Raw genomic sequence first — 11,538 nt, forward strand, 5'->3', positions numbered from 1 at the left:
TGGGACAATTGCAGCACCTGAGCCAGGAGACCTCAGCCCCCCCCCAACAAACTGCCACCTTCTTAAAGCTCCTCCTCCTCCAGGGATTGTGAATGTGCTGCAAAGGCAATCCCTGCGTCCACACGGTACACAGATGAGCACTTTGTGATCCAGTTGTGTGTATTTCACACTCCCGGACACAGTTCAGAGCAAGCACAGTGTTGCGTTCTCTGTTTTCATGATTTTGTGGCAGGGGCGCAAAGCTGTCCAGTACCAGGAAGATTAAATCAGATTTTCTCCAGCGTCCTCTTCTTACAGCGGCCAACCAGATTTCCCCAAGCGAAACCTGCAAGCAAGGCCTGAGTACAAGAGCAACACTCTCCCCTCCTGTAGTACCCCTGGGTTGCAGCGTGTTAGACTAGATGAGCCCTGGTGTCTCTTCCAACCCTAACACTTTATAATTCTATGGTATTCACTGCCTCTGAGCGAGGAATGCTAAGTTTTCTTGCCTTCCCCTCCCTGCTTGCAGAAGCTCTATAAATCAACCCAGGCACAAATGTTCAATGCGTATAATTCATACCCGTTGCAAAATGTGGGCAGAGTTGGTATGGATAGAGAATGTGAGGCGCTTTTGACATCTGCCTGCGGTCCAGATTTTGAATGCATGCCCCTCCGCAAACCATCAAGGGTCGCTGTGCTCAAAGCTTCTGCCGGGACGCTCAAGTAAGCAGGAGGCCTTCCTAGAGCTGGATGACTATTCTGGGGCCGGAAATCATTGCTGGGGGGGGGGGCAGGGAGGGCTTCAGAGGCGAGTGGAAACTTTCACAGCTGGGGAAGGCATGAAAATTCAGACTCTCCCAAGAGGAGAAGAAAGGAGATGTTGTGTAACTGTCTGACTGCACTTCTTATTTCGACGCAAAAGTTTTCCTGTAACCGCGCGCTGGAAAGTTTGAAGTTTTAAAAGCTTGCATTTTATTTTTACGCTCATGCGGAGTGCCGTGACGTATCCCTGCCTTGTGAATTTGTTTGTATCAAGGTGGCTAAAGACCTTTCCGAAACTTAGGTGGGAAATCCATGTGCTCCTTTATCTCTGCCAGACGCTGATCGAGGCAGGACACAATCCACCATGGAGCAGAATGAACTTTGACCCTTTAAGTTGGACATATTCCAGACAGTTTCCTGTGGGCCGCAGCCCAAATGCCCATGTATGCGCACTCACAGATTCACCACTTCAACATGCCTCATAGTAAGGTAAAGGTAAAGGGCCCCTGGGTGGTTAAGTCCAGTCAAAGGCAACTCTTGGGTTGCAGCACTCATCTCGCTTTCAGGCCGAGGGAGCCGGCATTTGTCCACAGACAGCTTTCCAGGTCATGTGGCCAGCATGACTAAACCACTTCAGGCGCAACAGAACACCGTGATCCATCACAGTGCATGGAAACACTGTTTACCTTCCTGCCGCAGTGTTACCTATTTATCTACTTGCACTGGTGTGCTTTCGAACTGCTAGGTTGGCAGGAGCTGGGACAGAGCAACAGGAGCTCACTTCCGATCGACAAGCCCAAGAGGCTCAGTGGTTTAGACCACAGCACCACCCGTGCCCCTATGCCACATAGTAAGGCCACTTCCAACAACTACAGTAACTCTGAAAAGCACTAGTTGACTAGTTAAAGAGCTTTGGGGAGATCAGAGAAGCAGCCAAGATTTGAAAGCGATACCCTGGAAGATGAGGAAAAACCAGCCACTGATTTCCCCTTCGCCATCAGAACTCAAAGAAACTCTGTAGAGTCTCTTGGCTCCTAAATGCAAAACTCTCCAAGTTGTCAAATATAGGCAGGATGGAGCCCCACTGCACCCCCAGCTATAGCCCAGAGTCAGTAGGACAGAAAGTCCAGATCTAAATAGTCAAGCTTGGGATAGATCCTGTAAACCTTGTCCAGACACAGTGGGGAAAAGCTGTCTAGCCAAGAATGGGGTGCTGGTGGTTTTTTTTTGCTTTTCTTGAGGTCAGACGAGGCTGGTGCTGGAAGGTTTATTTTCAGCAAGGATGCCGGGCGTGAAGCACCCCAGAATGACTCAGAGGCAGAGATCACAAGTTTGACTGCAGAAATGAATCAAGACGGGAGATTCCCTCTGATCACTCTGTTTGTGTGTGAGAGTATTTGCAAACCAAATCAGTTTTAGTTTTTATTTTCAGTTCCAGTAAATTGCTGAGCTTTTCAGTACACAGCAAGGAAGAACCACTTCCTTATCATCGAATCACGGAACAGTAAGTTGGAGGGGATCCCAAGTGTCATCTAGTCCAACCCCCACCTTCTGAGCCTCACCTATCAATCAGACTGCCATTTAAGGGGGCCAAGTCTCTCTTCCAAACCCTCTGTCAGATTGCACTTTGTTGTCTGTGATTGTAATAATAACAAATAAATAAGACCTCTAGGTCTCACTTTCATGGAGCAATTTAACAGGCCACAATGAACGCTCCCACATACAGAATTATCACACATAATGGATTTATATTTTTGTGTGTGTATCTGAAAGCCAGACTTTGGAACTGGTCTGTCCCCCCCCCCCAACAAAACTATTAACAGCATTCTGATGTCATCTGTGTCCACAGAGTTGCATTGGTAAAATGTCAAAGATGTGTGTAGTGCTTTTTTTCCTGGGGGGATGCAGGGGTACGCATACCCCAAAACATTTTATGAATCTTTGTACTTGTGTCCATTTACTGTATCTATTTTTCCCGATTTGAACTATAAAATGGTGATTTCCTGGAGTCAAAATGAAAGTACCCCTAAACATTTTTTCAGATGTGTGGATATGTGTGTGTGCTTCTGTGTGACCAACCTGGTGACCTGGAGGTATCATTGAACAACAATTCCCCCTCATCCCTGGCCATTGACCATTTCCAGCTGGGGCCTGTTGGGAGTCCAAAAAACACATGGAAAGCACCTTGTTGTCACCCCTAGCCAAAGGCTGTTTCAAAGGTCCAAGCGGATACATTGCCTCCCCCCACTCAGGGGTGTAGGAAGGGGGTGCGGGGGTGTGGTTCGCCCCGAGTGTCATCCTTGAAGGGGGTGACAAAATGGCACACCCCAGGGGGCAGCACTTACCGTGGAGAGTGACACAGTGGCTCGGGGCCCCGTGCTGCCCAAAACAGCAACGTGGGGCTTGCATCCGCCAGGCGGTCTCTGTGGGCAGCTCGTTGTGCCGCCCCCGTGCATGGATTGCCCTGCCTCCTCTGCTCCGGGTGCTAGAGCAGCTATCTATGCTCCTGCCCCCCTCTTCATTCTCTCTCTTCAGAAAGGGAGGAATACAGTTCTCTGGGATATGGAAGCTTTCTGAGGGACACAGGTGGCGCTGTGGATTAAACCACAGAGCCTAGGACTTGCTGATCAGAAGGTCAGCAGTTTGAATCCCCGCGACGGGGTGAGCTCCCGTTGCTCGGTCCCTGCTCCTACCCACCTAGCAGTTCAAAGGCACATCAAAGTGCAAGTAGATAAATAGGTACCACTCCAGTGGGAAGGTAAGCGGCGTTTCCATGCACTGCTCTGGTTCGCCAGAAGCGGCTTAGTCATGCAGGACACATGACCTGGAAGCTATACGCTGGCTCCCTCAGCCAATAAAGCAAGATGAGCGCCACAACCCCAGAGTCATCTGCGACTGGACCTGATGGTCAGGGGTCCCTTTACCTTATGGATGCTTTAGCCTTCTCGGCTGTAGCGCTCGCTTCTTTGAAACTCCTTCCCTAAAGAGGCCTGACCTGATTCATGGATGATGATACATAACTTATAATTATGAACCCATTTATTTATTTATTTATTTATTTATTTATTTATTTATTCATCACTGCCATCCCCTTTATAAGGCACTGTGGGAGGGTTGGACTAAATGACCATTGGGGTCCCTTCCAACGACGATTCTCTCCCAAGAATTCAAGGTGGTGCGCATCCGTCATTAAAGCACCAAATCCAATTACAAATCGGGAGTGAAGTTCGATGATAATGTAATGAGTAGTTTTAACTGAGAAGCAGCAGCGCTGGGCACACCCCTGCTGGTCACAAATATTACTTCACAGAGCTCTGGGAGCAATCTGGCTCCTCTCATTTTGCAAAGGTGCCTTGCGCAGGAAGTGCCACAACTGCTGAACACCCCACGACCGTGCCAGTTTTCATCCCCTTTCCAATACCTAACGGGGCAGCTATGGGAGTAAATTTGCTCCCTGAAGGCGCCAAAGCCATTGTTTGCTAGAGCAAGCTCCTTCCAGGGCATAGCACCAGCCAGCTGTGTTCGCTTCAAGATCCTTCGCTTCTTGTTTACCCCAGAAACAATAGATGGGAAGTTTGGTTAGCGTCACCAGAGAGAAGTGAAAGGAAGGAGGCTGTAGAAGAGAGCAGCCTTTGGACCTGAATGGGAACTGCGTTAGGCAGGTCAGGAGGTCACAGCCTGCCCCGGGTGAGAAAGGGGCCGAGGAGGGTGGAGAAATAGCGCCCTCTTCTGGGGAAAGCAGCCAGGTTTTCACAGCGTCATCTGCTCTGCAAAGCAGCTCACCAGACACCCCCTGCCAGCACCCACCGGGTCATTGCAAATGTCCAAAGAGGGAAATGAGAAACGGCATGGAGGCAGTTTCATGAACCCTGTTGTGTGTCACTGCTATTGAGACTTCAGCTGTGATTCCTACTTGCCACAGACAACCAGGCCAGTGGCTATTTGCAAGCTGGCTGAAATGAACTCAGACCCAAATATGGAAAGGCAACAGGGGCCTCCAGTCAACCCTTCTCTCTGACACCCCAAATTTTGGGAGCCTCGTGTAAGTGAATATACTCATGTCTGATTAAAGGTAAAGGGACCCCTGACCATTAGGTCCAGTTGTGGCCGACTCTGGGGTTGCGGTGCTCATCTCACTTTATTGGCCGAGGGAGCCGGCGTACAGCTTCCGGGTCATGTGGCCAGCATGACTAAGCCGCTTCTGGCGAACCAGAGCAGCGCACAGAAAGGCCGTTTACCTTCCCGCCTGAGTGGTACCTATTTATCTACTTACACTTTGACATGCTTTCAAACTGCTAGGTTGGCAGGAACAGGGACCGAGCAACGGGAGCTCACCCCATCGTGGGGATTCGAACTGCTGACCTTCTGATCAGCAAGTCCTAGACTCTGTGATTTAACCCACATCGCCACCCGCTTCCCGATGTTCTGATTAATGGACAGCAATTGTATCTTTCACCACGAAATGGCTGATTGCAGAGGAGGAAAGCTTTGAGCGGGGGAAGCAATGCCTGTTACATCCTGCCTGCCTGTTACAACAACCTTGCAAAGCTTGCATGCAGGGAGCTTGGTGTGAAGAAATCGGCAAACTCTTTGTAACGGGAGAGGGAGAAGGGATGCTTTGAAATGCTGGTTTCAAAATAAAATACTTCTTTTTTAAGTATGTGGATGTATTTTTATTTGCTGCACTCTTCTCTCACTCACAAAACAGAACATTTCAGAACTTGACATTTCAATATACATGCCATACTGCAAGGTCGAGTTCCTACGTAAGACAAGCTGTTCAGGAGTCCAAGGGTCAGGTGGAAATGAAGCATTTCCCAAAAAATCTGTATATACTTTGATGTAACTGGATTCCTTTCTTTCTCTACCTACGTTAACAAGACACACACAACATCACCAAAATACAGAGCAACAAGTGACCACGCACCCTGCAGATGGGGGAAAATTGGGCTCCCCTCCCTGACGGTGCCATGCCACATGCCATCAGGGAAATTGGCACCAAGCACAGAATTCAGTACTGTCATGGGACTGCCAATCTATTTTTAATTCAACAGGTTTCTACTCCTTATGACATTGAAGAAAAACACCTCAGAAGTCAGTGGGGACTTGACAACCACTAGGAGTATAGCATGGACAGCTTTCATCAAAGTCAAAAGTCAAAGTCAAAATGCCTTTAGCATTTTAGCTTCCTCACCCTTTGGATTCCCTCAGGATTCCTCATCCCACAACTTTTTTATTCACCCCCCACGTGACTTTAGGGACCTCCTCCAAGGATATTGGAAGTTAAGTAAATTGTACAGAATAATCAAACAGATGTTACAACGTGTTATTTGAGGCTGCAGTTCAGCTTTTCTTGACCCTGAATCTGGGCAGGGGCAGACTTGACTACCATGGTGCAGGCAATTCATTAATTTGTCCAATTGGAAATGGATGTACATCTCCGGATTTCTTTTAGTTTTAGTGTTTAGGTTTTTTTATTGGGTTTTATAAACAAGAATAAGGTAAAGGTAAAGGTAAAGGTAAAGGTACCCCTGCCTGTACGGGCCAGTCTTGCCAGACTCTAGGGTTGTGCACTCATCTCACTCTATAGGCCAGGAGCCAGCGCTGTCCGTAGACACTTCCGGGTCACGTGGCCAGCGTGACAAGCTGCATCTGGCGAGCCAGTGCAGCACACAGAACGCCGATAAACAAGAATAATGTTATACAAATAAGTATACCAAGTTTTCTCGTGTCGTATATCACAAAAATAGCATAATAAATGTGGAAACTTACGTTTCATTATTAGTGGTCAATGTGTAAGTTCTTGGTTCATGAATTGGTTTAAACAATTAGGAAGAAGAAAAAGAAAAGGGGGAGGAATGGCAAGTGTGGGTTTTAACTGATTGCTGGATCTGTCATTAACTTTTAGTCAAACACAATGATTGATTGATTGATTGATTGATTGATTGACTGATTGATTGATTAGGGCACTGGGACTCGCACAGCCCTGATCTGGGTTCTCTGGGATGCATAGAATTTAGTGTATTCTGTCTGTGGTATGCAACAAATGTCCCAGCAACAAATGAAAGACTGAATGAAGACAGAGATCACTGCAACTCACCCACGTCCCTCCTCCGGTCCAGTGATGTGAAGCACTGAAAAATATAACACATAACAATAAAGGTAAGTTATTCAACCCACACACCTCTCTCTATACATCCCATGCAATCCTTTGAAACACATGGCAGCCTTATTCTTTGAAACCTTGGCCATGGACAAAGATCCCAACCAAATTTCCAGAGCTAGTTTTACAAAGACAATTTTTAAAAATGATCCTGACCGTGATGCAGTATTCGGGGGGGGGGGTGCAGGGATGACACCAGTGGCTAATGGTAGTGCCTTTGGGTAATAATAGATCCAAAACAATGGTTGGGCTATTTGTGTAGAAAGGTCAGTTAAATATATATGATGAGGAAGAGCCTCCGCCGTCTCCCTAATCAGGAGCAGGTTCATAGCAACCTTCACTTGCCCTACTGAAAACTTAGGACTGCAAAAGGGCCATCGAAGAACAGGGGAAATAAGCAATTGGAAGGAACCGTTTTGAAACTGGGCTACTGAACACTTTCATCACAGGCAGCTCCGAGTGCAATTAAAGTCCTGGTCTGGGTAGCTCACCAAGTTGACTCTCGTAGGTTCTCAGCTCAACAGACACAGGATCACAGGCTCCAGAGCTTTCGGAGCAGATGTTGCATGAGCCCCAGCTGGCATGGCAGTGCTGGATAGGGCAGGTGGGAGTTCAAAGCATCTGGAGGTGTATATCAGGGTGGCAAAGACTTCTGTAGAAGTTGAAAGAGCCTGCTGGAGACTGGAGCGAGTCCCGTCACCAACATGCTGTGCGTTCCACCCGGTTGGAACTCTCAAAGCTGGGCTGATATCTGAGTTTTTCCAGACCTGCCCTTGAGTCTTCTATCCCCCTTAAAAGAAAAAAAAAAAAACCCTACTGATTCACAACAGCTAGAGGCCAGTGTCCCAGTGCCTCTTCCTTAAGCCCCTGAGCTTGAGACAGGAAAGAGGGTCCCCAACGGCCTGTGGGAAAGTGAAATTCATGAGAATGGGACATTCCTAAACTTCTTCTCCAAGGTCCCTTGAGACTCTAGGGAGGCCTCCTAGAGAGGGTGTATGAGGAATATTAAATGCAAGTGACCTTAGTTAGGGGCAGCCTCTCCCCAGCCCAATGAGCCTTGCTCTTAGGGACTGGGTGGATTTCTCCCTCCAGCAAATGGGATAAATTTCCTGCAGACATTCCTGCCCTCTGACATCTTGTGCAACACTCCACAGCTGCCTCCTCCAACATGACGGCCCCTGGGCTCTCCCTCTTCTGTTTCTTCTGTTTCTCTCTCTTCTCCCTTAGTATGTGAGGAGGACAGGGACCCTGGCACAATATTTAACTCTTGACAAAGAGATTACAGTACATTGGCCAGGGACATGCCCAGGTGCTTAAAATATATTGGAACATGGGCCTCTGGACGAACCTGTGCACAAACTGATTTATAGATTTAAATTTTGTATTTCAGTGTTGCAACCCATCACGGGACCTTAGGGTGAAGGGCAGGTAATTAGTAATGGCAATAAAAATACTAAAAAAAAATTGTCCAGTAGCACCTTAGAGACCAACTAAGTTTGTTCTGGGTATAAGCTTTTGTGTGCATGCACACTTCTTCAGATAAAAATACTAGAAGGACTTGCAGCAAGCGGGTGTGCCTGGGATTGCAGCCTGAGCTGATCGCGTCCAGCAGGTGAATCTTTACATTGGGGACAGGGCACTTGCATTTCACGCACAGAAGCAGGGCCTCTGCTATCCTTAAGCCAGCTAAGCAGCTGCCTAGGGTGCGGACCACTTTGAGGGGCACAGTTTTATACAGATTATTTTTTGTTATATCTTGTGAATTTCTGATTTGTTTTTATTTATATTTTGAACAATTTTATCATTTCTACAAGACTCCTGTTTTTGAAAATCGAAGTAAGAAATATATATTTTTAGGGGTGTGTGAAAGTAGTTAGCCTTGCCTACCACCCAAAATAGCCTTGCCAAAGGGGAAAAATAGCTCGGTACCAGCACTGCACAGGATAATAGAATTTGGAGAATTGGAGAAGAGCTACGAGGGTCATCTAGTCCAACCTCCTGCATTGCAGGAATATTTTGGCCAATGTGGGGCTCAAACCCATAATCCTGAGATTAAGAGTCTTGTGCTGAGGTACCAACTGAGCTATCCCAGGAAATAGGACAACTTGCCTACCTTGGAACGAGCAGCTCAGTCTCGTTGTGGGGATCCACCACAGCAACTGAGTAACAACTGTGCAATTTGTGGGTTTTCTGGGTTTTCTTTTTAAAGAAGCCGCTGGAATGGCCTTGTGCAAGCAAATAACTGTTGGCTTTGGAGGCTCTTTGTGGCAAAGCCCCCGTACAGCCTCTTGATCCCTAACCAGTTGCATGCTGCAGCTCTGGCTGACCTCTGAATCCCCCCCTTTGCAAGGAAGCAGGTGTGTGTGTGTGTGTGTGTGTGTGTGTGTGTGTGTGTCTTATCAGCCCACGTTCATAGGAACTCAGTCCATGCAAAACTAAAGCTCAGTGTATGAGCACAGCATGCGGCACTCTGTTCAAGCCAAAACCCTGGGGGCACCCACTGCAGATAGCCTATCCTGCCCCCTGCAACTGTAACCCACAGTCTCATGCAGTCAAGCTACACCTATTTTCTCCGCCTCCTCCAAAAAATAACATCTATTGTCTTTATTTTGTCCCTGTTTTATCTGTTGGAGAGATTTGGGGTGCAGGCTTCTTCCTTCCCCCAAACAATAACACAGATCATTTGCAACCTGTGCATTGATGATCGAAGGTTTCTCTGCTGGATACTAGGCATTCAGTTTCATATGCTGCTGTTGCCAGCAGGCTTAGCCCTCAGACAGCAGACATTGCCCAATGCATCCGAGCTAAAGTTTTCCCTTGGGGACCCTCAGCTGTGGGTGGGGAGGGCGCAGCGCTCTGCACACACTCAGAGGCGTGCTGCCGCCACCAGCCACCTTCCTCCTGCTGCTGCTGCTGCGAGGTGGAGGCTTTACACTGCCTTCAGCCGTCTCGGACACCCTGCGTAGGGGCCAGTCGGGGCTGGGCAAGGGAGTGGGGCTAGCACATGGGGCAGCCCCTGGGGCCCTTCCAGGAAATGGCAGTGTGATGGGGGACGCACTCAGAGGGGCACGCTGAGAACACTTGCTTGCTCGGGCTGGAGCTTAAAAGTGGGGAATCATTAAAGTGTGGAATTCTCTGCCAAATAATTTTAAGTCAATGAAAGCACTTGGGATTGCTTTCCTTACTTAGTTTGGATCATCTTAATGCAAACTTTTACAAGCTGTTGGTATCATTGAAAGCTCTGTCATTGTGCTTTTCTTTTGAGACAAAATATGCTAATATATGAGTTGTTTTCTCTAAACTAAAACCTCAGTATTCAGGTTAAAATGCCATGTTGGCACTTTGCGATAAATAAGTGGGTTTTGGGTTGCAGTTTGGGCACTCCATCTATAAAAGGTTTGCCATCACTGCCTTAATTCCGGCAACTGTATTTTGAGATGTTTCAGTTTGCAGCATTTGTGAATCTTAAAACCTGACGGGTGTTGTTGTTGCTGCTGCTGCTGCTGTGTCAAATGCCTTTTTTAAAAGGTAACTTAGCTGCCACAGGCTGGTTCCCTGCCTAACATGCAACAACAGGAGCCAGGCAGAGCAGGGCAATCTGCTGCGGAAGAAATTGAACCAAAGAGGAGACCTTGGCAATCGAAAGTGTCCCGGCAGCTGTCACCCGTGGCGAAAGTCTCAGAGAGGTTTTGGAGGGGGAGCTCCCTTACCTTCGGCCTCTTGAAGCAAGCCCAGAAGAAATCCAGCCACGGCATGATGGGGGCGCTCCGGGACCGGGCGGGGGGTCAGCAGCTAGGAGCCAGGGGTCTCTCTCTGGCCCCAGGGGAGAGCTGTCCCCATCAGATCCAGGAATGCCAGCCAGCCCTTCTGTCTGTCTGCGGCAGTGGAGCAGCTGCGGCAGGAGCTGGGAAACAGGCAGGGAGGCGTTCCCTGCAATTCAAACCCAGCTGCACCGTTATTCCGTTGGCTGGAAAAAGGCCTGGGATGCCAATTGAAATTCCCCAAACATTACAGGAGGGTTTTTTTTAAAAAAGGCTTTCCTTCCTCTCTCTTTAAATGCACCAGTCCGGCTGCTATGAAGCAGGGAAGGAAGAAGAATAGAGGAGTCAAGAGGCAGCTGCGTGCATGCCAAGCATCTGAAATGCAAGCCTGCATACCAGAGCGAGCGACGCATCCAAACCCAGAGTTGTGGACCTCTGAACACGTGCAGACAGCTCCCAGGCCACTGGCTCGTGCGAGGACGCAGTTGTTGCTGTGTTTCATGTAGCTGGAGGAAGGGGGCGAGGGAATGAGGTGGCGTTTCATAAAACTGCAGACTTGTAGAGTTGGAAGGGAACCCTGAGGGTCATCTAATCCAGCCCCCCCCCCCCCGCAAAGCAGGAATCGCAGTCGAAGAGCCTCTGGTATCCAGGAAGCTGCTCACTCATCCAGTAAAGCATTTTCTTTTTCTGCTTGTGACTGGGCATGCTCCACTTCAGACACCATGATGCCTCTCAGCATAGCCTACTTCGCAGGGTTGCTGTGAGGCTAAAAACGGGAGGGGGCAAATCTTATGAACCAAGAGAAGTTGCGTCTCCTGAATGGAGCAGCGATCAAAATACTTTACCATCCACTCCTCTTCCATCTGTGAAAAT

At 48.3% G+C, this 11,538-nt stretch overlaps 1 protein-coding gene across 1 annotated transcript in view; it reads right to left on the bottom strand.

Annotated features, from left to right (window-relative positions):
- STARD8 (StAR related lipid transfer domain containing 8) overlaps positions 1-11,169 on the bottom strand; it is a 74,016-nt gene extending 62,847 nt beyond the window's left edge. Inside the window, exons 1-2 of the mRNA XM_083512432.1 lie at positions 10,615-11,169; positions 6,842-6,875 (exon numbers count right to left, since the gene is read on the bottom strand). Coding sequence (XP_083368558.1) covers positions 6,842-6,875; positions 10,615-10,659 — 79 coding nt within the window. The 5' untranslated portion in view covers positions 10,660-11,169. The remainder of the gene's footprint in view (positions 1-6,841; positions 6,876-10,614) is intronic.
- Between the last annotated feature and the right edge of the window lie 369 nt (positions 11,170-11,538).

Source organism: Podarcis liolepis (genome assembly GCF_965112155.1).
Source record: "Podarcis liolepis genome assembly, chromosome: 7".
Classification (NCBI taxonomy): domain Eukaryota; kingdom Metazoa; phylum Chordata; class Lepidosauria; order Squamata; family Lacertidae; genus Podarcis; species Podarcis liolepis.